The sequence below is a fragment of the Stigmatopora nigra genome, chromosome 23 (genome assembly GCF_051989575.1).
Source record: "Stigmatopora nigra isolate UIUO_SnigA chromosome 23, RoL_Snig_1.1, whole genome shotgun sequence".
Taxonomy (NCBI): domain Eukaryota; kingdom Metazoa; phylum Chordata; class Actinopteri; order Syngnathiformes; family Syngnathidae; genus Stigmatopora; species Stigmatopora nigra.
Genome location: NC_135530.1, coordinates 373,437 through 399,459, shown reverse-complemented (window position 1 = coordinate 399,459; position 26,023 = coordinate 373,437). Strand labels below are relative to the sequence as shown.

The following is a 26,023-nucleotide window of genomic DNA, read 5'->3' as shown; positions in this document are numbered from 1 at the left end:
AAACAAACAAGCTCAACTATTCTGCAGCTTTTAGCGCACTCTTTTTCTCAGATTGCGAGGCGGGGCAGCGGCGTGCTGCTACCTAGCGGACGGGAGTGGAACTGCAGCAACTTCGCGTTTATTTCCACCAAAAAGTACAAAAATCGATTCTAACGGCTTTTGAATGGTGTGACGGAATATTCCAGAAGAATTCACAAATGGAAGCAATGTCAAATGAAGGCATTAAACCTGTTGTACGGCGCGCACCGGGGCGGGCCACATCATTAAGATAAATGAGACAGCGCGTGGTCCCCCGCCGCCACCTCGGCCCGGCGAGGTGGCTCGCCGTTGCCGTCGCCGGACCGCGCTTGATCCGTGTTTCCCCCTCTGGCGCTCTTTGTCTCGCACGGCCCTATTTTCTCCGGCGTTTCCCATCCCAATTTTTCTACCCGAGCGCACGCCAAAAAAAAACAAATAATAGTAAATAAATCAAATCAAAAACGAATGGAGGGAGGGGGCATATTGCTCCATTTCTCACATCCTCGCCAAAGAGCGCCACCGCATCTGGTTATTAAGTGGGAAGACATTAAACTAACAGCGGTGCCACGCAATTCCCCGGACCACCGCAGTCAGCATAAACACACAGCGACGCCCACGCACACAAAAACACACCCTGTGATACTTAGTTTATCAGCTAGCATCTGTATTTTGGCAACAAAACGCCGTTTGGAAACTGAGATTTCTCACATTTATCCGGAAGGGCAACGCGACTCGGGGACACTGGGGCAGGTGAAAGGGAAGATTCGATTCTGCCCGGGAGGGGTCACTCCACATCGGCGGCGGCGGCGGGGACAAAATGCCCGCCAGCGTCTGGGCTAGGATTTCCCGACAGAAAGGAAAGGCGGCCAATACTCGACGGCTTGTCTAGAAGCCGGGGGCGCCGTCAAACTATTTTTCTCACCCCGTGTTTACCGACCGAAATGGCAAAGCGGGCCGGCCCCGACCCGGCGACCTCCCTTTCAGGCGGCGCCCACGCCGACGGAAGGTAAACAGAGCGAGACGGGGACCTCCGCCGCCCCTCCGAGTCCGCCTCGGGGGGGGGGACCGGAGCCGGCGAGGCCACGGGTCGGCCGGCTAAGGCGCGAATAAGAGCCTCCGTCAAAGCCGGCGTTTCCGCCGCCCAGAGCGGAAAGACCGAATGGGCGGCGCTCTCATCGCTCGCAAAACATTTCATTTCAAGCGACAGAGCGCTCTAAATGCGCGGCGCGCCGACAATTCCGACACAAGCCGAGCGGAAAATGGACAACTTTAGGGGTCCCGTTAAGCCTACGGCCACACGGTGAGCCGCCGTGGCCGTGGAAAAAAATGCATGCACGCTTTAGCCGCTAGCCGGCCAAGCGGCTCGCCTTAAAAAATGAGCGCATTTTTGGAAGTGGTACATTTTCTGTTGTACTCTGTTGTAATCCAGTAGTTAGCTCCATTTTGGAAATTCACGTCCGTGGAGGGAGGCGTCTCCCCGAAAGGGAGCCGGCGATGATTGGCCAGACGCGCTCTCGCTCGCTCGCTCACTCGCTCGACTTCCTCATTTCCTAAGGTGGCTTCTTTCCGGCGACGACGCATTTCCCTCCCCGTCTCATTAGGAGCGTCCCGCGGCGCGCTTTTCTCGGCCGGATGCGTGTTAACGTGGCGGAGCAATTGACGAGTTCATCAAAGGGGAAAGTCAAAATGGAGGGCGCTCGGAGTTGGCCGCCATTAAACGCGCGCCGAAAGGCAATCGGTCGGGCGGAAGCGTCGACGTCACACGCCTCCGTTTCCTATTTTTAACGCTCGGCTTAATTTCGAGCGCAACGCATTGTTGAAAGCGGCGAAAGGGGGCGGGATTTGTCGTACCTTTGCTCTGTGGCGGGTTCTGGCTGCGGTCCCGCAGGATATTGATCTGGTAGACGGCGCCGTAGGGTTCGAAGAGTTCCTTGAGCTCCTTCTCCGACCAGGAGCGCGGGATCTGGCCCACGAACATCTTGATGGCGTCCGGGTCGGGCTGGTCCGAATGCTCCAAGGCGCCGTTCATCTTTCCGGCCGGCCCGTTGCTACAAAAAGAGGGAAAAAATGTCATCAAACGTCATCACTTTCCTTAAACGGGGGGTCACGTCGGCCGCCGCCGATGCCGCCGCCAGGCACCTTTCCTACGTTCATTAGCCCCGGCTGTACGCCGCCGGCGCGGATGATGCTATTTTGGCGTGCGCGCTGTCGCCACGGTAACGTGCGCCTCCACGTGCCGAAAGCGTCAGATAAATGTCACGGCGGCTAATGAAGCCGCAGCGGCGCCCCTGCGCCGGGCTAGCGCGCCCGCCGCTAACGAGCTGACGCGGGCTAATGAGGACACGGGCGCGGCAAAGACAACACGCCCACGCGTGACGAGCGCCAAGGTGACGTGTCTCTGTACCCAAACGCCACTTTTCTAAAACATGGCATTTTTAGCATAGACGGCGCTAACGGCAAGTTGGCCGCTTTCGACGGCGTCCACGAGGAAAGGACGCAAAACACAAACTGATTGGATTGGGTTCTCTGGGCCACCGACATTTTAATAAAGATACTTTTGTTCAAATTGCCACAATTCCATTCGGGATTGGATTGATTTGTTACATCAAGATGGTGGGCGGGCGGGGGAGGCCAATGGGGGAGACCAACTGGGGGAGGCGCCGACGTCGGGTGATAACATTAGCGGCTATTAGGGGGGGCCGCTGCTTTTCATTAGGCTTTATGGCTCGGAAAAACATTGTCACGCGTAGCAATTAGCCGCACGACAGATGGCTCCAAAAAAGCCTTTTTTTCCCCCTCCATTTCAATTCTCGGGACAAACAACGGCGTCGTGTCGGACATATGTCTGCTTACGGCAGGGGTGTCCCCGCCACTCGCGCTTCAATTTTTGCTTCTTTACATTTAAAAAAGGCGCACGTGGCGTGGCTCATTTGCATTGGAGCAATTTGCAGGGTTTTTGCACGTGGTCGTAATGACTCCATTTCAATCTGGATCTTGAATTTGGATCGCCCTTCCCGGCGGAGCCCCGCGCAAAAGCCGCCGTTTAACGGGCCTCGCCGGCGCTAAACGCCGCAAAACGCCGCCGGGGGATGCCGCGCGGAGCGCCAGATCGCTTGCCGATTTGCCAAGGCGTCCGTCCGTGGAGGGAAAGCGCTGGCAAAGAGCGCAGACGGCGAGGAAGGCGACGAGGAAGGCGACGAGGAAGCCGGCTGACGCGCAAACGCCCGCTTCTCTCTCCAAACCGCGGGGAGTAAAAAGCGCGGCACCCCGAGTGACCTTTCCACTTCCGAGCGGCGTAGCCTCAAAGCGACTCCCCGTTAGGTACAGGCGGCAGGCGCTTTAACACCAAGCGGCGTGCGATCGATGGCGCGCATCCTTTGTGCTTTGTTAGCCGTAATAGGCATGGATTTCCTCAGAATACCAGCCGGCCAGCGGCCGCCTGGTGTCGCGGGGCCAAAGCTTCCTATCGAGCGCCGCATTCCACAAAAGGCCTCGTTGGTGAGTGGACGGACGGACGGACAAGGAAAGACGAGACGCCACTTCCCTTCTTTTGAAATCAGTGCATTGGACAAAGTGGACAAGAAACGCGGCCTGACCTTCTGCTTCAAACGGATAGGGCTAGCTAGCTAGCAATCCAGCTAGCTTCAATAACAAGTTTACTGAAATAACATTTCACTCTCCAGCTGCCATCGACCACGTCAGCCGTCCAAAAGATAAACTAGGCAAATGCTCATGACGGTGAGCGACGCCGCAGGACGTCCAATCCAATCGGAACGTGAGGAAACGCAATTAGGTGGAAGGTCGGACGCCGTGGATGGCTGGCGGCCGACCAAGGAATGGAAACCACTAATGGCCTCCTAAAGGGGCAGAGCCGCCGCCCGCCATCGTTAGCATCTTCCGCCGCCGGCGGCGCCGTTAAAGCGTCCGTCCGTGACCTCCCGTGGAGGCGCCTGGCCATTAGCCAGGCGGCCTCGCTAATAGCTAGCGCGCTAATTCGCCCACCCAAGCCGCTTTGATCCAAACGGCCGGCGACAAAGTTAACGAGCAAACAAAACAGGCGACGCCGCCGGGAGCCCTCTTTTGATGTGGGAGCAAAACAAGACGGGATGCGGCTTCGTCAACGGCGGCGGTGGCGGAGGTGAGGCCTAATTAGCCGGCCGCCGCTTGATTGAAAGCAAAATGAGAGCAAAACGGAGGAAATGGCGGCTTCCGCGGGGACGCCGCGGGGAGCTTTTACACGTCCACAATCTCAGATCCTGGATTTTTTTTTTCAGTTTGAAAAGCCTGGGGCCACGTTAAAGAAGCATCCCAGTGCCAGATGAGGAAGATTTAACCGCTGCGCCCATGTTTCCTTTGAAAGAGAGAACAAATTGGGCAAAACTTGGCCGCCATCGCAATGAGCTCTCTTTTGACAATATTCTTCTCAAAGGGTCAAACGGATTCGGGTGGGAGAAGGTTGCCGCAAAAAATGATTGGGTGAGTACGCTAGGAGCCGGTCTAGCACCGTCAACAGCATCCGAGGAGAGCCGGTCGTATCTCGCCAATCAACCGTTTCTTCTTTTTGGCGTCCCCTCCAGCGGCCAAAACAAAGGGAACGCGCGACCAAGTGTTTTGGGTGTGGACTAGAAAGAAAATTCAGGCAAATTTTCAGACAGAAATACTTGGTTCGGCTTTTTGGAGGATGGCGCGCGCCGTCGAGGCGGCCGGAAAAAGAAAAGATGGCGGCATCCCGTAGGGAGCCCTGGCTTCTTCCCATTAGCATTCACACGCCGGCGGTGGCAGTCAAGGTTACACCTGACAGACAGGAAGCCAGCCGTTTACGGCTTATGTGCGCTCACGTCGCCGCTCGCCCACGTCCATACTAAGCGGCGTGATCAAGACGTGCCAAAAAGGACAGCCAGACGGGGATTTATGGGAGGGGGGGGACGGCGGGGGGCACGGGAGGACCTTGGCCACCACACTTTGGCCTGAGCTTGACTTCTATTTCCAGTCACCGAGAGCCCGGCTACACTTTGTCTCCATTCCAACGATAGCTGCTGTGGTGGAATGTGGCTAGATGCTAAGGTGGCTAACGTGAGACGTTTTTTTTTTTACTACTAGCATGCTACGCAGGGGTTTTCTATTCTCTGTGCAAACGTCCAATCATTTATTGAGTGGGCTGACGTCGTCGTCATAGCAGTTAGGCACAATTCTGATGATGACATCACAACCAGAATGGAAAATCATTTTTCACTGTATTTCACTGAACTGACTTCAAGCTTAAGTGTTATGCATGGAATTGTATTGCAAATGCAAATTTTGGCCCGACCCGGCAAGGCCCGGCAAGGCCCTAATCCGGAATCTCAATCCCCCACGCCGGAGAGCGGTAATCGTTTACGAGGGCAAACGAGAGGAAGACGGCGGCGCTAAGCTCTCCCCGCGGCGAACTATCCGTCATCCCGGGGAGGAAGATCCGCCTAGAAGAGAGGCTTCGTCGTGCATTTTCCGGAGGCCACGCCACGCCACGTCGAGCCGAGTGCGTGCGAGGCCGTTGGCTAAAAAGCGGCCGGCGCTCCTCTCAAGGCCGCCCGATAAATAGTCGTCTGGGGAAAGGCATTGGGCCTATCTTACTCCCGCGCTTTGATTCACAAACACTACCTTTGTGTTGTGTGAGAACATCAAGTCGCTTCGACGCGAGCCTCCTTGTAGCGCTCCGCTAACCGCCGTGCGCCGCAAGACAAACGTGCCGTGGCGACGGGGTCACGACGGGGTCATGGCGACGTGGGGGTCAAAGCCAGCTCTTTCAAGTCCGGTTTGTTAAAAGCGGAAGATTGTCTGAATGGTGATCCATTGTTCCCAAGGCCTGAAGTTGGAGTCAATCAAAGGCCGAGGGCTGCCGGCTAACGTATGTGACGTCATGGCTACGCCCCGTTTAGCACAACCAGTAGCCAAAGCAAAATCCCTCGCAGGACCGGAGCGAGATGCGTTTGGGGTCATCGGGGCTAAGCGCTATCCGCCGCGAGCTGTCCGCCTTCTCGGCGGAGGATACGAGAGAGCGCCGAGGCCCCCCGCCCACGCCCACCCACGCCCTTCAGCCGCCGAGCGGCTGCGAGCGACCTTAAGCTAGCACTCCTGAAATAACATGGCCGCCGCCGGCGATTTTTCCCAAGGCGTCGGCGGCCGTGACCCCGGCCGGCTAATGGCATGCTAACAAAGCCATTTGCTTCTCCGATGCCAGCATTCTGACGGAGACAAAAGTCAAAGTGGTTCGGAAAAAAGGCACATCATACCGAAGAAGAAAGTCAGGCAATTAGCGGAGCGCCATCGGCAAAACAACAACAGGGAAAAGAAAAAGAGAGACGGCTGGCGATAATAAAGCCACTAAAGTGAAACTGTCCTCAAAAGCACTTGTCCATGCAAACTTCCGCTTCACGCGACGTAAAAATACCTGAATAGAGGCTTTTGCGTCAATACGGCAAATTAGTTTGGTTTGGATGAGGTGGCAGTGGCTTGCAAATACGCCGCCATTGGAAAGCCCATCTTGATGACAGTTATGCTAGTAGCTAGGCCATTTTTCAACCATGGGACTCCTATTTTTCCTCAAAAAGAGCAACTCAGCGGCTGCCATTCCCAGTGACAACCCCCGTCAATCCATTTCAAGTGCCACGCTCTAGGACGTCTATCATCGTCGAAGAAACCCCCACCCACCCCCAGGAATTCACGTGAACAAATAGGACAATTTGCAAGTGACTTGGTGCCCTTTGTCGCGCCGCCTTCCGGAACCTTCTCTTTGACGGCCTCCCCTGTCGACTGTGTGTGTACTCGTGTGTACTTGTGTGTGTGTGTGTGTGTGTTGTTAAACAAGTTAGCGTGCGTGTACGCACTCTGCCAGACACGTTCGCACTTGAACGCATCACACGGGCCAACATCACAGCTGAGCCGAGGGGACGCAAGTGGGGCATGTGGAGGGGGTGGGGGGTATAAGGGAGACGGAGCGAGAGAGAGAGATTGGGGGAGTGCTTTTCCAAAGAAACATGTAAGGGAATTCAAACAAGTCAGCCTCACCCCCCAAAAAACTAAAAAGGAGCACCCCCAAATGAAATGTCGCATGCATCGTCGGGCGAGACCAACTTAGACAGGCTTGACATGAAAAGCGTTCCCTTGGAGGGGACCAAAGACATGGACAGCATCACAATATTATTATTATCATTAATATTTTAAATTGAAGCCCCCCCAGCCCCTCATCATGAGGCAAAATGAAATGTGCAAACTCACATTGGGTCAGCAGGCAGGAGCAAGCGACTCTCCAGCATCAAGTCCAGACTGTAGGCGGAAGTCATGCTTGCATGTTTTTCCTTCCTCTTTTAATTTCAATTTTTGGTATTTTTTTTGAATTGAGTCTCAGCAGGTGGGTGCCGACGGGCAGACGGGCATCCGTCCGTCGTCCCCGCGGAAGAGCAGACAATCCGGCGCGATGGCGGCGCTCGTCATCCTCCTCCCTCTCCTCCCCTGGATTTGCGCGTCTTCTCGTCTCCGGCGTCCGCTTTCCGGCGAGAGCGAGCGAGCGAGCGAGCGGGCACGCTCTCGCAGGGAGGGCGGAGCTCCTCCGCCAGACTGCCCAGCGGCGTCAAAGCGCCTCTTTTCCCACGCTAAATAATTGGCAACATTGACGGTCTACCTACGTCACGGGTTCAAAGGGTAAAATAAGCTGTCGTCTGTCAATGTGCCACTAGGAATTGACTATAAACCTATTTTTTTTTTGTTCCATCATCAATATCGGTTAGCATATTAGCATTAGCCATGAAAACGTTTGTTATTGTTGTTTTTTTTCCCCCCGACACAATTCCAACTATTCTCTGGCCGACGTGATAAGCCTTCCCAGTCGTCCGGAAAAATGGTCAGGGGCCGTCACATTTAAGCGGCGCTCTCTCTGGCCAAGAGCGCTGGCCTCCGCCAAAAAGTCTTTGTCGGCGTGCTAAAAAACTGAAACGGGAGCTTGGCCGCCAACCAAATTTGGAGGGTGACGCGGCTTTTAACGGGCACCGGCGCGCCGCCGCTTTAATCCACCGTGAAATGTGGGCCGCCGCCGCCGTGACGTTTGGGGAATGGCCGCGAGGGGAGAACGCCGCAGACGGGGAAGACAGAGGATTGTGGGAACCATCGTTTCACTTGCAACTAGAGGGAAGTCTTTTTGGTCAAATACGTGTCCAGAGAGGATTTTCCAAATATGCAAGCGGGCCGCTCCCTACATCCGGCCAGTCTCGGAACCAATCGAACGCCATAAAGCGCAGACGGAGAGAAACAATGGAGTGAAAAGATAAAATGGATTGAAAGCCGTAACCTGGGAAGCCGGCGACGGGCGGGCGAGCGGATAAGCCAAAACCCCCTCTGAAACCATTCTGCCTTTGCTAAGCCCAAAGAGAGAAGCGCTGGGATGTGGTAGAATTCCCAACCCGGATGGCAACGGCCAGGGACCAGAGATGGTAATTGGCCGGCGGCGGCGGCGCCCGTCCCCGTCATTCATCACCCCCGCCGCAAGACAACTCCGGCAACATGTCTGCGCCCTCCCTCCATGGCGGCCCCGAAGGCCCATCCTCTGCCTCATTAAAGCGGAGAGATCAGGGCAGTACACATTTATTCTCATTTAAGGCTGGGCCAATGGGCGGGGGCCGCCGGGGGCCGCCGGGGGCCGCCGTCCCTCCCTCGCCATCCGCCACAAGAGGCAAACACCGGCACAAACGTCGTATACGCCATAGCCTTTTCTATTTATTCTTAGCGCTACATTTCGTATGATGCATTTTCAGCCATTAGACACTTCTATAAGAACATTCTATGGCACATTAAGTACGGACAGAGAGAGCGCCCCCGAGTGGCCACGCATGGCGCCACGCCCTCCCATTAAAAAGAGGCTCGGGCAGATGAAATGTGAAAGAGCGGCGGCGCAAAAACCAACAAGCGTATCGACTGAGTCGTAAAAACGAAGAAAAAAAAAAGCCTAATAGTCAGAGGGCCATTAGACAGACACGCTGTTGGGGCGGGCCCCGTCCATATTGCGCCCGGCCCCCCGATTTCCATATTTTGCCGGCAAAAGAGATGGATAGAGCGGACAAAGTGGGCCACAAAGGCAATCAATCCCACGCAAGAAAAGCTTTCGTGGTCCTACTGCTCAGTCGCTCTAAACATAAAAGCTCCGTTTCATCTTGTTGGCTAACACTTGCGTCTCATGAAAAGCATCCACGGACGCCAGCCACGTGGGAGACACCCCAGCCCAAAAAAAAAGGGTACGATGGCAAATGAAGAGCAGCCCGAGAAAAAGCCTTTTTCGTGGCCCGGCCACACGTGAAGTCCGTGCCAACATCAATAACATTTGTTTTAAAAACACCTAGCGAGAGAGAGAGAGAGAGAGAGAGACGAGCAAAACTGGAAGTACGCGAGTACCACAACAAAGCCGCCACTAAATTGCCCCAACGTGGACGCGGGTCAGTCAAACCAAATCCCCTTTTGGTCCGGGAGGGAGGCTGGAGGCTTGAAAAGGCCCCCCCGAGTGGGTGACGGCCGGCCGGCCGGCCGGGAAAAGAATACAAGTGATACATATTCATTCGCCAGTGGGCGGAATAATAGCAAAAAATGCAAATGAGCTAAAGGGCAAAGCAGCCAGCTCAAGCGCTTCCACGCCGAGGGAGGCAAAGAACGGAAGAGGAAAAAAAAAAGGCCAGCCGCTCTAATAAGCACAAATCCTGCGCTCGGAAAGGGAATCGATCCATCGACAGGAATAGTTCAATAGTTCATTCAGAAATATTCCTAAAAAGAGGCCAAAAGCAAAAAGCCGTACTGTCACTTTCCAAGTATCCGATGGACTGCCTTTATTAGAATTGTTTTTAAATCAGCAATTGGAGAGATTTGACCAAATGAGGTCAAACGACAATAACGGGCAAGCGCCGGTGAGGTCACGGCAAAGAAAATACCCGTCCTACAAAAGCCTGGTCCATTCAGGGACTACTACTACTTGACCCGGCCGCCTGTACGCCGCCGCCGCCGCCGCCATTAAAAAAAGCACCGCCAATGATCGAGACGGCGGATTCTTTGGGCCGGGAAATGCTCGCGAATGGCGGGAGACAAAGGACGAGCAATATGAATTGCCGATTGAGAGCGTGCTCAACCCGCTAGCCTAGCACGCATGTTTTTTTTGAAATGTGGGAGGAAAGCGGAGTACCTGGGGAAAACCCACGCAAGGCTGGCGCTGAGCGCGGACGCGGCGACGTGGCGCCTTCACACATGGCGGCGCGTTTGCTCCTTGGCAAGCACGCCGGCGTGTCGCGCTCCGTCGGCGTGATGATGCCGTTGCGGCGTGTCGTGAGACTCGCTAATTGGCTCACCTGTCTCTCAGCCATCTGCTGCACCCCCCCCCCCCCCGCCCAACTAAAAAAAAAAGATGTATAAAAAGAAAGCCACAACACACATACGCTTACACCAAAAAATGTGCAAAAAAGCTGAAGTAAAAGGTAAAAGTCTTTTTTTTCCACATGATGTTGTTGTGGCGGCGCTCCGTCGCAGCTGTCGTTTTCAAAACAACAATCAACAAAATGGGGATTCCGCCGCCATCCTTGCATACTTTCTATTATCGTCGTCGCCTGTTATCATTTGAAAAGGACAACAAACATTTTTTGTTATCACGCCACTGACGAGGCTACGGGACTTGGAGGCCATTCCAAGGGTCAAAGGTCGCTTGTTCTAAACGGGGCAAGGCCAGCGTTGACCCGCCCGCCAGGAGAAAAAGCACGTGGCTATCGGTTCAAATCCCCGACAATTGCCAGCGGAGATCCTCGGCCTCGTACTCGCCGTGACGACGGGCGGAGGCGGTCGCCACGGCGACGTGACCTCTGTGCGAGCCTTTAACGGCCACAAGTGTCAGCGCCGAGCCCAGCGCCTCTCTGTCTGAATATTCATAAGTTTAGGAGGGGGGGGGGGTGCCCGGGCCAGGGACTGGCGGCGAGAACGGCGCTCGTCACACGGGGGACGCGGCGTTCCGGGACAGCGCATTGTGCACATCCCTGTAATTATGCTCTCGGTAAACAGGAAGGAGCGTGTCCCCCCCCCCGTTCCCTTGACACACACACACAAACCTGTAATGGGAGGCCTTGGAAGCGCGTTTGTATCGCTTCCACTCGCACGCCGGCGCTATTCATACGCTAATCAACACAAGTGCTCACGTGTGCATCCAGCGCTGCGCCGTGGCACGCCGTGGCGCGCCGTGGCACGCCGCTCGCGCCAATTATCAACAGTGTGGCTTCAAAGCGCCTTCCACACAAAACGCCCAACGCTGCGCACTCAAATGACGGACAGGCGAGGCAACGACACACATTAATAGCGGCGCCGCTAACAAACAAAAAGCAAGACGGACGGGCTCATCGGGGAAAGGCCTTTGGTTTGAGTTTCAGAGACGTAGAAAGTGTGTCGCCATCGTCACCAAGTGCCAAATGCAAGAATGGTACAGTGTGCATTTTTCCTGGGCTTTGACGCCGTCCTTTTATCATTGTCACTTTCTTCCGCTTCTGCTCCACTTGCGGCTCTTCTCTGGAGCCCCCCCCCCCCCCCCAAACCCCCCTTCAGACGGTTGGGATTCATTTTTCACTTAAATCAAAGACAAACTGAACCACGACCTATTTTCTTCCCCGCCATTCCATCATTCTACGTCTCTTTGTTTCTTTTCTTCTCCCTCCCCTACCAACGCCCCCCCCCCTTCTAACCTTTGACCCCCTCCACACGGCCGGCCTTCCTCATCCATTTACCGGTCACGCCGGTACGTTATTTTGCGAGACGCTCAAACCGACCGAAACGTGGCTATAGAAATGGCCAAAAGATGGCGGCTAAGAGCGGTGTCATCCACCAAGGGCTTTTAAATGGCTTTGGGCCCGACCACTTGACGGAGCGGAATTCAATCCAAGCCGTTTTGTTCAATGTGGATGTGGCCAGCCAGCGGTGGCGCCGTACGATATCCACTCGTTTTTGTGCGCCGTGTAGTCGCGCCGGTCGATACGTGTCTACGTGCCTGGCGGCCAATGAGCGCTCGGGGAGTTGGAAGAAAAAGGGGCCTACCTTTGGATGCCTCCGCCCAGGTCGCCGCCGCCGTCCTGCCTGAAAACACACAAAAAAGGGGAGGGATTATTTCCAGTTCAAACTCCCTTTGGACAAATACACACAAGAAGCGGCCTCAAGCTAACAATAGGCTAGATACCCTGGGATAAGCTCCAGCACCCTTTAACTAATGACCACCCACCGACTAGTCACAATTGGGCGCCGCCGCCGCGGCGTCCTCCTCTGGAGCGTGTCCATAAATTGGTCCCGGCGGCCGCCACCTCGGCCAAATTAGCGCAGGTTCGATGTCGCGACGGTAAATCAAATAATAAAGGCGCTGGACGCTGCTCATTAATAAGGCATCCCGTTCGGCGGTGGCGTCGGCGGCCAACGGCGGCGCTCTTTGCATTTCAAAGACGGCGGCGCTTCCGTTTCATCCGCGGCGGCCACCCAAAACATGCTCTTGTTATGGCTTTTATTTCCAAATTCCATGAATTCTAAAAAAGCGCCAATGGAACACACGTGGCGCCGTAAAAGAGCAAAAGAAGCCACGGCGAAGACGGCAACCACGGCTGCAAAAGTGAGAATATGTTACGAGTTTTTTTTTCAAAAGCAAATGATGAAGCCGTATTTGAAACAGGCACCTGTTTATGGAACATAATAAGTTTGGGCAATAATTGTAGCCTAAAGCAGCTGTTGGCGCTCCCAATGACAACAACTAAAGAAGACAAAGAAGATGGCGGGCTCACCAAACTACGTCGAAAGGGCCACTTAGATAATACGCTACTTTAGACAAAAAAAACCCCTGCAGAAAACACTTTTAAGCTCAACTTTGTTTTTATGTTGTCACTGAATAAAATAGTTTCAAATCTGCTTGGTATAAATGACTAATTGCGAGCCAAAGGTTTTTCTTCTATAAATATTTCCATGCAAATTAAAATGGACTTGTTGGCTAAAATGTGTGAAGATTTCATTTCCTTAATTGGTTGCTTTGGATACGTGATTTTTGCTTTTTATAGACCAAATGTTGCTTCCAATTAAAAGATTTCATTTCATTAATGACATGAATTTAAGAGCAAATCTAGGCAGACTTTTTTCAGCTTAATGGACTTTAATTCAAAATGACTTTGTAAGTCACTGAAAACAACGGGAATCAAACTTTTTGCAGCGTACACGTTCAGTCCAAGTCATTTAACCCTGTCACTGAGAATTTAGGGTTTACGCAAAAATAATGTGTGGCCCACCCACGCACGCACGCACGCACGCGCGCTTGAATCGGCGCAATTTAGTGGCGCTCCGAAGCATTTTGGAGAACGCGGCCCATCTGCGTTGGATCCGGCACATCTTTAACACATCTTCAACACATCTCGCACCCCCCCGTCGGACACATTATGTGAGAGGAGCTGGCCGCCCTCCCTCCACCAATCAACACGCGGCTCTCCACGCCACGGAGAATGTTCGCACCATCCCACCCGCCCATCTCCTTCTCACCTCCGTTTTTGGCCAGCGCGCAAACGCCTGGCGCCGTTTATATTTGGACACGTGATGGCATCTTTTGCCACGCGGATGTCAACCAAAGGATTGGACTTTAAAAAAACAACAACAAAATGAGCCAGAGTATTCCGACCTACGTGTAAAGATGGCGGCCATAATCGTGCACAATAGACGGCCAATAAAGGAGAAAAAAAAGGGATAGTAAATGAGCCCGGACATCAAAATGTCAGCCGCTAATCTCTTTAAACGAGCAAGATATTACATTTTAATCCCAGCGTGAGGAGCGGCCTCCAAACGCCGTCTGGGAGTTACGGCGGCGCTTTGACGGACGGCGAGGCAATAGACACGGAAGGGAAAGGACGTCGCGTTCAAAAGCGCCGTGAAAAAAGGCCTTCCCCGTTTGGTCGCGTAAACTCAGCGCGACAACCGCGCGGTAACGACGGCCACGACGACGACGGCGTGGTTTCTGCGCCGCTGACTTTTGGGACGAGGCAAATGAGGTAGAAAAGGGCGCCCCTGGGTTCTGCCCATTTGTCAAATCAAGTGATTGAAGCCAGCCGCGGCGGCCAAGAGCCAAAACATTAGCGCTTAACGCGCCGGCCAATTAGCCCGCGGCGCATCCCTTGCTCGATACCAATTAAGGACGCCCCAAAGGAGCCATTAGCGCTAATGTCCGGCGGCCGGACGGACGGACCGACCCGTTCGGGTGCGGGCGCCGGCCGTTCCCTCCTCCGCCCAGACGCACGGCTTTACGCTTCCACTGGATGAAGAACGCCTGGATTAGGATTATTTACAAATGACAATTGCGCTTAATAGAAAGATCATCATAAAAATGGCCAGACTGGAAGAGAGGGAATATAGTACGGATGACTCTTTACAGTCAGTATAATACAGATATGTATATGAATAATGACTTAAAGACTGAGTCGCCGGCACTTAATTGAGAAGCAGAGTTCAATCCCGTCAACAATGACATTTGCGCTCTTTGGCAACTTTGGGGAATTTGGGAATTCCATCATGTGGAGAATGAGAAAAAGCGCCGCCGTCGGAAGCCGCCAAATTGGATCGCCGCCCGCAATAAGAGTCCATCCAGGCGGCCACACGCTTGAAGAGTGGACGCATTTGGAACAATGAGCCCGTGACAAAAGCTCGCCGTCAAACACGCCGTGTGTGTGTGTTGGCAACCAAAAAGCCATTATTTGCTCAGTCAACTAAATAGTGGCTGCTATATCATTCGTGCTATTTACTCCTATGGTACTGTAATGCGCCAAGAAATATGGACGATGCCACTCTATCGTTTTCCCACGCAAAAACAGATGTTGGCAAATGTCATCCATCTCTAAATTGGAAAAAAAGAACAACTAGATTTATAAAAAGGGACAATTCTTGCCATTGTTTTGTTATCAGGATATAGCGCCAGCCAACGTCTCCCCGAAATCCAAGGGGAAGTGAAGCCCCTCCCGCCCGCCCGCCCGCCCGCCCGGCCGTCCCGTCTCGAACTCGGGCTTGATGATTTATTCAAATGCAGATGTGAAGCTAAATGTCTCTTTCATTTCATTTTGCCTCCTTTTTAACCGGCAAAACAACGACCGATGACCTTTTTTGATCCCAACGTCTCGGTCGGGTCCACGCAGAGGACCCCCGGACGGGGCCACCGTGCCACGCGATCGCGGGGGAAAGAAATGGATGTGGCAAGAGGGCTGGCTCTCCGCCGACGCATCAATTATTCACGCCGAGGATGTTTTAAGCGCATCATTTGTGATGTGGTGTGCCAGAAAGCGAGCGAGCGTGATCCATAATGCATATTTGGATGCGTGGACGGGCCGCTAAGTCGGCCGTGCGCTAAAAGACGCCGGCCGGCGCAACCACCCGCGCGCTCTTAGCTGCCGTTTTCTCCCTTTTCTTTCATCGGGAGTGCCAACTGCGCTTTTTCAAGGCGGCCCGACCGTCGCCGTTCAAGGCGCGCCGGTAAAGACAGAGCCAGAGAAAAGAGAGAGAGAGGGGAAAGCGGCGTCGTGCCGTGACTATTTCTCTCCCACTATAAGAATAGATAATAAAAGATAGACAGGTGCTGAGGCAGAGGAGAAGGAGGAGGAGGAGGATGGCATGGCGTGGTGACAAACGCTGGAAAATGCTCCTTCTGGAGTACCCGGATGAGAATGTTTACCAGCCCAAGAGTTTTTGGTAAAACAAGACAATTATATTGAGTGGGGAAAATACAACAAGCACTGTCACCAGTCAAAATGGCCAACATTCATGCATTTTCCATCACGCTTCTCCTCACTAGCGTGGCAATTGTGCCCGAGCCAATCCCAGCCAATGACGGCTCATCGCGGGAAACAATCCATCACAATCTGGAGCGTCCAATTAGCCTAGCGTGCACCTTTTTGGATTGTTGGAGGGAAGCCACGTCCGGAGAAAAGCGTCATCACGCGAGAGGAGGAGGATGCAACCACCACACCATTTTTGCCCATTCTTATTTTTGGGGAGCGCCGGCGCATTTGCCTTCGTTATTACTAACGGTCGATAGCGGTGGGAGCCATACGAAGGAAGGCCACTGAAGGATGTAGCCACGCGGTGATAGATACAAGTCGACAAGTCTGCGCTCCCGCCTGCGCTGTAATGACCCCCCCGGGGAGCGGGGTGGGCCGAGCCCCCCGTCGCCAACTCAGAGGAGGGGGATAAAGGAGGAGGAGGAGGAAGAAGAAGAGGAAGAAGAGGAGGAGGAAGAGGCCAGGCCAGGCGGCAGCTGTCGACTCCCCGCCAAAGTAATTGGTCCCCGAAACCGAGCCGCTCATTAGTCGGCGTCCCACCTGGCCCCGGAGAGAGCCGCCCCCTCCCGTCGGCTCCGGGGGCTTCCCGGGGCGACCACGGCGGGCGCCCACAACGCCCACGGCGGCCGGCCGCCTCTCGTCTCGTCGGCCAACGCCGCCCGACAGCTCGATTGACAGCCGCGCGCACGCGCCCAAATATGAAAAATAATAAGCGGCCCACTCGAGTGACAGGCGGGGAAAACCCAGCCGCGTGTTCCTTTAGCGGGACTGACAGCCCGTGCGCGCGACCAATCGCCTGTCCGCTCCGGCGACCTTACCAGAAGAAAAAAAAAAAAAAAACCATGACACGTGCGTCTCCACGGGAGGGACCGGTCGCGAAGACGGGGCCTGGCAAAAATACGGCGACCGCTCAAGTCAATCTCAAAGCGCTGACTGTGGTGACCCATCACCACACAGAAGTAGTAGTACACACTCTGGCGACCAATCCAACCCCATCCAACGACCGCGTGACCTCTCGTGCGACACAATGGACAAAAAGAGGGAGGGGAGATTCAATCTATTTTTAATCTGTCGGGGTAATCAGATTACACGTCTGCCAGGAGCCAGCTATTTCATAAGGAGCCAGTGGTTTGGCGCCGTGATGTACATCCGCCCTGACACATTGTAATAAAGGCGCCCGGCCAAACCCGACGCTGCCTAATCATTTTACGGCCGGCCGGCGGAATTCCGCCGCCGCCGCCGCCATTGAATTAGGAAGCGGGTGCCGAGGGAACGACGACAACCACCACTCCAACCAGACAAAATGACAAAATCCCTATATATTTTGTTGTTTTCTGGGCTCGCAGAATATCGCCGCCTATCGGCGCCGTACATACGCGGTGCAATTTCCTTCCAAATCCGTCCGGCGTCCCCGGCGAGACGGCGCTTCCCCGCCGTGGGAAGTCTTTAATCCCAAATTCCCTCCCCGACGGTGGCGGCTGGATGAAGTGGCTTCATCTTTTTATCTGGGCCGGCGCTGGACGGCGCGAGGCCGTGCCATTTAAGATTAGCGCCGGCAGATAAAGAAAGGCCGGCCCGGCTGGGAGCCACGCGGACAAATACGGAAAAAGCCCGCCGTGGCCCCGTCGTGGCCCGCCGCTTGTCAATCAGGTCTTGATTCCCAAAACGGGAGCGTGGTGTCACGCCGGAATCACATTAGGATGATCTCGTTTCACTTTTGTCCTGATTCAGCAGTGGCGTTTGAGGGGGGGCTCCGACGGGGGCGGAGGCCTTGGGCGGGGGCGCGTTTTCGTGTTTTCGCATTCCAACAGAAGCAAGGACACAAAACATTGCAATTTAGGCGAGCTTGACTATTTTTCCCAGGCTTCTTATTAGTTTTTTGTGTTTCATACTTTGAGGGTTCTTGCAAGCAAGCAAGCAAGCAAGCAAGCAAGGCTACACGGACACGGCTGGGAGGACTTTTGCCATCTGCGCCTGTTTATGAGCGCGGCGGGAAGGTTTCTCCCAGAAAAGTCTTGATTTACGACCACGGGAGGCCGGCAAATTTGGACGGGACGCACCTGCGGGGATCCTTCAGCGCGTAAAAATAGAGGAGGCGGCGGCGGCGGCGGCGGCAAAACAAGCGGGGCGCAACTATGGGGAGTTTCTTTCCAAAAAGACACAAACAGAAACTGACAAAAAGACTCCAAATTATACAGTGTTGAATATACACTCAACTCTAATTCCTATCTATTTGTATAAACTCACTGAAAGGACATACAAAAGCCATCTCTCTCTCTCTCTCTCTCTCTTTCTCTTTCTAAATATATCTAAAGCCATGAACCTTCACAAGGAGGCATTTTGTTTGGGTCACGTGACACGCTGGGAAATGCAGCCCCAAAAAGAAATGGAGCGTCTGGCGAGAAGAAGCTTGACTAAAAAGCTTTTTTTTTTTTTCTCTCTCTCTCTGGCGGTAACGCCACTTAACAGGTGTCACGCTTGGGAGAGCCGCCATCGGGGCCGCCATCGGGGCCGCCATCGGGGCCGGCGGCCATTCGGCCGAACGCCGTTCGGGAGACGGCGCCGTCCCGCGGGGCTGGTCTCAATTACAGCTGAAAATGAGCGCGGGTCGTCGTGACACCGTGGCCGGCCTGAGCGGGGTGGGGTGGGGGTGGGGGGGTGTGGTTCACGGAGTCTTTCCGTGCCGTTGACCAATCGTGTGGCTCTTGACGGCCATCAAAAGTTGACATTAGCTTTGGAATAGTCAAGATGGTGCCGGACGGAGCCTATCACCACACCCGAGATCGGTCGCCAATCGACGGAAAAGACGGAAGATTGGCAATGAATGGCGCGCACGCTGTTGCCGGGCAACATTTGCCACCTCATGGCGATATTGGACTCCCCCCCCACCCCGCGCCGACCTCCCAGCTAGTGATTTTCCAGCGATGGTGGCAAAAGAGAAGGATACCCAGAGGACGGCAAAGCGAGGTGTCTCGGGTCCCGCCAGCCAGCCAGCCCACCCGGCCGACTTTCTGTTGAAAGCCTCCCAAAAGCGAGTTTCCTGTCACAAGACCACGCAGCTGTAGAAACAAGCCGTGCCTGGACAAGCGCCATCCTTTCCCCACTACACAAAGTCCTTCCTATCTGTCTGGCTTTTGGCCCCCGGCACCCCCCGGCACACCCCCGCCATCGGCCCCCCTGGCAACGACCCGACCCAAAGCGAGCGGGCGACAAATTGAAGGCCGCGAAATGAGGCCAGGCCACGACAAAGAGGACACGCGCGTGCCGGCATTTTCAACTCGAACACAAAAAAAAACCCGTCACAATTGAGCATCATTTTGTTTACTTTACTTTCAAAAGGGCGCCATGAGCGTGGCGAGATGGCGTGCCGTCCGCCAGGTGCCGCATTATTGAATCCACGAGTCACTTGGAAGCGCTTTACGGTACGCGCAAACTCAGACAAGGAAAACAAAGCCAAAAGTGAAGAAGAACCAGGGAGGGGCGGCGGAGAAAAGAACGCCCGGGGAACGCCCGGGGAACGCCCGGGGTGAGGTCACGTATTCGCAAAGGGACAGCGTCCAAACGGGAAGGCGGCCTTAGAAACTTTTCAATTCTTGGCTTGTTTTCAATGGGATGTCAAGCAGGCGGAAGACAAGACATTTGTCACCAGGGCGCGCAGAGTACGGCACACAGGCGTTGAGAAAATGCGGGCACGCTTTCTATTCTATGAAAGTCATGCAGACTACACACACACACACACACACACGTGTGCCCTCCCCCTCTTGTCAGCTCCACTTGTCTCTCCAAGTGACAAGTGTGCCAATGCCATGCGCGAGACCCGTGTGCGTCCGTGACGACGCGCGTGACCCCAGCACGTCGACGTCCCTCCGGAGGGGAGGAAGCCGGCCCCGCCAAGTGTGCAGAGGTTATCTTTGGCGCCATCACGTTGTTGCCAGCGTGACGCGTCGCTCAAAACGCCCCACGGACCCTAGAATCCGGGCGGCAAATTGGGACAAAGTTGCACAACCCACCACAGCAACTACAACCACACGGGTCCAGAGTGGACGCACGTCGGAGGTCGGGCGGCGGAGACCGATGCTGGCGGCTAAAAGTGCGAGCGCCGGGGATGTTCCGCTCAAAGTTTGGGCGGCGCGGCGCGGCGTGGCTTTTACCTTAAGACGCTCCAGCTCTTGAGGGGGTCCAGGTCGGAAATGATAGAAACCATGATGACGGGAAGAGAAAAAAAAGGGGGAGCTGGAGGGACGGAGAAAAGGAAAAAAAAGGAGAGGCCGGAGGAAAAGACAGAAAGACCAAAAGAAGAAAAAAAAAAGGCGTGCGTGGCCGCGTTTTAAAGTCCGTCGGTCGGTCGCGAGATGCGGCGAGCCCTTTTTCCCTTTTTCCGTCTTGCTGCTGCTGCTGCTGCCGCTGCCTGACGAGAAGTGCGACGCGCCTCCGCCACCGCGCTTCCCCCCCTCCCTTCCCCGCTCCCTCACTCTCTCTCTCTCGCTCGCTCACTCTGTACAGCCGGTTGGGCACCCCCCCCCCCCCCCCCCCTCCTACCTCATCAACAAAAACCCCAACCCAGCCTTCGCCGCCTGCCGCGGTTTGCGCCGCTTCCACCGTCGGGAGCGCACGTGTCACTTCAAGCGTTGTTTCGAACGTCAGCTTTTACCAAGCCGACATTTGTGGGCCACGATAGCCACTTCACTACTGGACATTTGATGTCCAAGTTTGTTTGGAAATGGATGTTTTAGCCATAAGACACAAAAGTCAATGAGTCATAGGAATCATCCACTAGCGTCAAAGTGGACGGCAGTGAAAAACAGAGCCGTGGTTAAAGGAGAAGTTGCGGCCCAAAAGCAGAAGCCACTGACACGGTGTCTGACACGCCACCGCTTCCCGTTGACGTCCTTTGTCACTTTTTCCGAACCTAGCCAGCCAGCTAACCCTAAGCCGCCACACAATGTAGTATGCCATGCTATCACCGCCTCTGCACTTTTTTGGACTCTTCCACGTAAAAAGCGGCAATTTTCTGTGGCGCCTATTTAACGCGGGAGGTAAAAAGCCAGACTCTACATCAAAATCAGCCACGGGAAGCCGGCGTGTCGCTCGCCGTTGCCGCCGCGGCCTGCCGAGAGAAAAGGAAGAAGAAAAAAAAGAGAAAAAGTGTGGGCTCGTACCAAAGCCGGCGCGGCGGCGGCGGCCACGTGGGCGGGCGAGTGGGCGACTTAGCGATGGCAAGAGGAAGAGGCGGAGGATATATTTAGAGCTGCTCCTAATCAACTTCTTCTCCCGTCGGCGTATGTGAAAGGGTTAGAAATCCATGCGTGCGGCCCGCCGTGGGCGGTCTCCGTCACGGGCGCCAACCTGCCCTCCGCGTGCGCCTCCATCCAAAAATACAAATGAAAAAAAAAAAGAAGGAAAAGGCGCTACGAGCGGGGGCTGGCTCCGTGCTCGTCTCTCATTAGCCGGCCATCGATCGACGGGTCGCGGCCAGAGAAAACGCAATTAGAGCACGGAGCCATCCAGCCGGCCATTGCGCCCACCCGTGATCGATAGCTAATCATCACCTGGGGGAGGGGGGCCGGGTTCAAGGGCCAAAGGGGGCCTTGCCGCCAACGACCACAACTGTTTGCCAGCCAATTGCAGGGCACGCTGAGGAAAAAGCAAGCAAGTATTTAGCCTACTATTAGCCAAGCTTGCGATTTAGGAGGAAAACAGAGGAAGAACGCTGACATGCTAACCTAAATCATAAGTAGTCATCTGGCGGAATTTCTTTGAATCTCCACTTATGACTATGTTAAAAGGGGGTCTTTGTTTGGACGTAAGGTGCTTGGAGCGGAATGGGCCACCACGCCTGTCAGGTTTAGAACCATATACATTCAATAATTCGAATCAGAGGTAGCACACGCAGAGTCGGCTTGATGAGATTTTCAAAGACATCAGCTGAGGGAGGGGTCGGGAGGTGCAAGCGCTTGGAGACGAGTCCATCTCCTTGCCTGACCAGTTCCAATCCCCCACCGACCTCCAACAGAGTAGCCCCTTTTATTAACAAAGGGTCATGTGACCTAGGTACAAACTTAAGGCGGGACGAAGTGACACAAAGAAATGGGCGTGTCTTAGTAAATGACATGCCCCTAACTCATAGGTGTTATGAAGGAAACTTACCACTAGGCTCCGCAAAATTCTATCCAAGTGACTATACAGCATAAAAGTATAAAGAATACATTCTATACTTCACAACGCCGGTCGGAATTGTTTCCATTTCCAGAGCGCTTCCTTGCTTGGGGCTCAGGTGCCCAGCCAGAGGTCAAAGGTCCTATCGCACGCCACCCAATTATAACTAGCACGCCGGATGAGCGGGTGGCCCCCTTCGTGGTCCCCCCCCCGTTCCTGGCTCCGTAATAACACAAGACGCATGAGTGTCGCCTGGAATGGTTGACATTTCCCTCCACGCCACACATGCGCGCAAGCAAGAGTGTTTACTGCAGACAGTGAGTGCGTGCGGCTATTTCTTGGCTCTCGTCAAGCGGCCTGGGGTGCAAAGGTCAGCGTCGGCCGACCGGCCGGCCGGCTTCCATTTGCCCAGATGCCGCGGGGAGGGGAGGGGAGGGGAGGGGAGGGGAGGGGAGGGGAGGGGAGGGGAGGGGAGGGGAGGGGAGGGGAGGGGAGGGGAGGGGGGGGCCCAAATGGAGCCGTACCCCCATACGAGGAGAAATAAGCCAAACTAGAAAAAGTATGTTTTGGGGTTTCAGGCCATCATTGACCAAGGGGGTCAATAATAATAACGGCGTTGCTCGGTGTTTTTTTGGTCCACATCCGACCCATGTCAGAATGATATGAGAGCGCGTTGTATCCAACGGGCGCGTCCCGTCACGTGACAGCATCTGACAGCAAAACACACTGGAGTCCCTCAATGAACAACATCATCATCTGTTTCTCATCCTCTTGGAATGTGCCGGAGCCCCCACCCCGACACCCCCCGACACCCCCCTATCGCTCCTCTTTCGACGCCCACTTTCCACTGCAAACGTAAGCACGTGAAGCTGATGTCATCCATCTTGGCTCCATTCTACACATATAGTGTTTACAAGCCTTGCCTGGTTTTTCTGGTTCTCGCGCTCTCGCGCTCTCGCGCTCTCGCGCTCTCTCTTGCTCTCTCTCGCTCTCTCGCCCACTCGAGTGCTCCAGCCCGGAGGCATCTACGCGAACTTCCTTAGCTGCCGCGTTAAAAAGACGAGAAGAAAGACGGGTATTGTGTGTGTGTGTGTGTGTGTGTGAGAGCGTGTGCGTTGGGGGCTACAAAGTTTGTGGATCTCGGGTTAGGCCATTCCACCCTGGCCATGGTTTACGCGTCATATCGGAGGAGGGAAAGAATATTGGACGGGAAGAAGAGCCTCATCAAATATGGATGGCGCTCACGCACGCACGCTCGCGCACGCTCGCGCACGCCGACGGGCGGCATTCCTCGGAGCGCAGGCCGACCCCAAAACAATTACGAGCAATAAAGCGGCGCTCCACTTTAATCACTGGAGCGACGTTTACATGAGTAATGCAATAAAGCGCGCGTTCATATCGGCGTTATGAGCTCACGCAGACCTCGTGCTTGGTTACGTGCGTGCCTGAGTACGTACGTGCGTGCGTGCGTGCGTGCGTGCGTGCGTGCGCGCGTCGTTATGTTTATGTCCCGTATTAGAGCTTTTCATTTGCAGACGGCGAGCGCCCAGGCCCTGATTTATTGCTTTTTAACCGCCATCCTTTTTTTTCCTTTTTTTTTTTTTTAAAGCGGCGTTCGCATCATGTGGCAAGAATGTGCCGAGAAGAGGATGGGGACGGACGGAGGCGCGCCGCTCTTCCAAAAGAAATATTGGCCCGCCCGCCCTCTTGAAATGGAAGCTAACTCTCTCTTTATCGCCAGCGCTGTCAAATTGTGGAATTTGTGGGCCCTTACATTAACGCTAACCCATGACATTTGGACTGAAATTACAACCAGGACAGTAGGAAAGTGGAAATGGTCCCGGCTTCCCCGGCTTGGCCAACGTCAAGCGACGATGGCGGCGAGAAGAGACACCCGCCGACCAATGTAAATGAAAGCGGCGTCCCGGGAGTGGGGGGTGGGCGGGGCTCCGGAGGCAAGTTCAAGAAGCCAGCTGATTAGGCCCACGGCGGGCGCCGCTGATTAGCTGGGATGGCCCGGACCCAAAGCCCTAGCCAAATCAGCCTGATTGCAGGTGGAGGCGGGAAAAGGTGCCGCCGAATACTTGAGTGGCGCAAGACGCCTAGCCAGCCAGACACGTATCACCCACCACGTCAACATCCAGCCAATTCTATTTTAACGCCGTCAACGAATGTCCCTTGTCCGCGTACGGTTTCGTGTCAAAAGTACAAATGTACGTAGAAAATTGCAAAACAATCCGAGCTAAAAAATCAAATATTATTTAGAAATAGAGCGGCCTCCCATTGGCTAACGTGAAGCAATGATGCTAACACCAAATATGCTCCAATACTGCTCAATTTCACATCCAAAAGTCTGCCAAAAGAGAGGAAAAGCCACGGGACGAGACGGGAAAATCCGGTCCAGTCTGATCCCAACACGGGGAATTAGCAAAAGTGGTGAAAATTGGCAGGGGTGGGGGTTGGTGGGGGCAGGTCGGCAGCACAGCTTGGCAGGCCAGGGCGTTTGTGACCAGAGAGGCTTTCATCTCCCACGGCGTTAACTGCCAAAGAGTCACTTTGAAGCGGCTCCACCGACGCCGCATGCATATTCAGTCCTCTTCACCTTTATGGAATTCCATTTGTGGACCTCCACACCTTTGCCTACATCCATCCATCCATCTCTCTCTCTCTCTCTCTCTCTCTCTCTCTCTCTCTCTCTCTCTGTTTCTAGGCTAACGCTAGCTAGCTAGCTAGCTAGCTTCCTCCTGCGCCTTTTGCAATCAAACCGCCTGCTAAAGAGAGCAAAACGAGACAGACGAGCGCCTTTTGAGAAAAGCCACGCCACGCCACGTCACGCCAGATAAAAATGGCGGCAAACAAAAGGACAGAAGCGAACGGGGGGCTGAGTCAACACACTCCTGCCGACAATAGCGGCCATGAAGAGGGGATTCTTATTTGATTATTTTGTTTCAAGTGCTAATTTGCTGATGCGGCCATGAGGAGGGAGGGAGGGAGGGAGGGAGGACGCCGCCACCGCCAACGCCACTGCCGCCGCTCAGCTTCCACTTCACGCCGGGCGGAAGCCCCCCTGTCCCCCTCCCCCACTCTCAGACGACAACAGCTCTCGCCGACGCGCTCTCAAAGCAAAATGGTGTCTATTAACCCTGCCTTTCCCGCACCCGTGCCACCCGCGCCACCCGCGCCACCCGCCGGCCTCAACGTAAGACGACGGCGGCGAGGGAAGGAATGGAGTTAGCGAGCAAGCGGTTAGAGGGAAACCGGCCGGCACTCAGATGTATTTTTAGATAAGGAAATAAGCATTGGGAGAAAGGTGGGCTCCCAGATAACGCCGGCCGGCGGAACACATTTCCGCTTTAGCGCTTCCCGGCGAGCAGATAAAGCGCCATCGTGGTGGTCAATAGACCACACACACACACAAGTGTGGGCTTCAAATGGGATGGCGGCCTCCTATCGGCCACTCATTTGCTATTTTCATGGCGGAGATATTGGAAGTCCCCCCAAAAAATGTCGTCTTTTAATATTTGACGGAGGAGGCATCGGCGAGAAGCCATTTTCTTTTGTGGTTTAGCCCGTTATTGTGACGTTTGAAACCCGCTTAAATGTCCGGCCGTTTTCCATCGGCGAGCGACACTCTGAGCTTTGAACCAGTCTTTCTTTTTACGAACGTCCAGATGCAATATTACGGATTTGCATTGGACGGGAAAGCCAAGCCGCTTGCCCTCGGGTGGATTTTTTGCCACTTTTTTCCGCTTAATATTCCAAAGGAGTCAAATGGACAAATTTTGTCGGCCGGCGGGAAGGAAATGCTAAAGGTCGGCAAGAAAACACTCTTTGGCCTTTTGTCTCGGGTCGTGGAAAAAAAAGTTTTGCTTCTACTTTAGACGGGACCAAGTTGGATCTGGCTCCCGTCCGCTCCCGTCCGCTCCCGCCCGTCCGCCAGCCCAGCCTTTCCAGAGTTATTTACAGGCGGCGGTCTTAATTGAAAGCCTTAATTACGCGACGTACGAGCCGACGCAGCTGCGGCGCCA

General features: G+C 54.5%; 1 protein-coding gene across 4 annotated transcripts in view; it reads right to left on the bottom strand.

Annotated features, from left to right (window-relative positions):
- The window catches only part of celf2 (cugbp, Elav-like family member 2), a 73,415-nt gene that overhangs the window by 19,737 nt on the left and 27,655 nt on the right, over positions 1-26,023 (bottom strand). For 3 of the 4 annotated variants that reach the window (XM_077710135.1, XM_077710134.1, XM_077710137.1), the window contains exons 4-5: positions 12,094-12,132; positions 1,870-2,066 (exon numbers count right to left, since the gene is read on the bottom strand). In XM_077710135.1, coding sequence (XP_077566261.1) covers positions 1,870-2,066; positions 12,094-12,132 — 236 coding nt within the window. Of the gene's footprint in view, positions 1-1,869; positions 2,067-12,093; positions 12,133-19,990; positions 20,253-26,023 lie in introns of those variants that run through there. The other variant, XM_077710136.1, reaches the window with a different exon arrangement.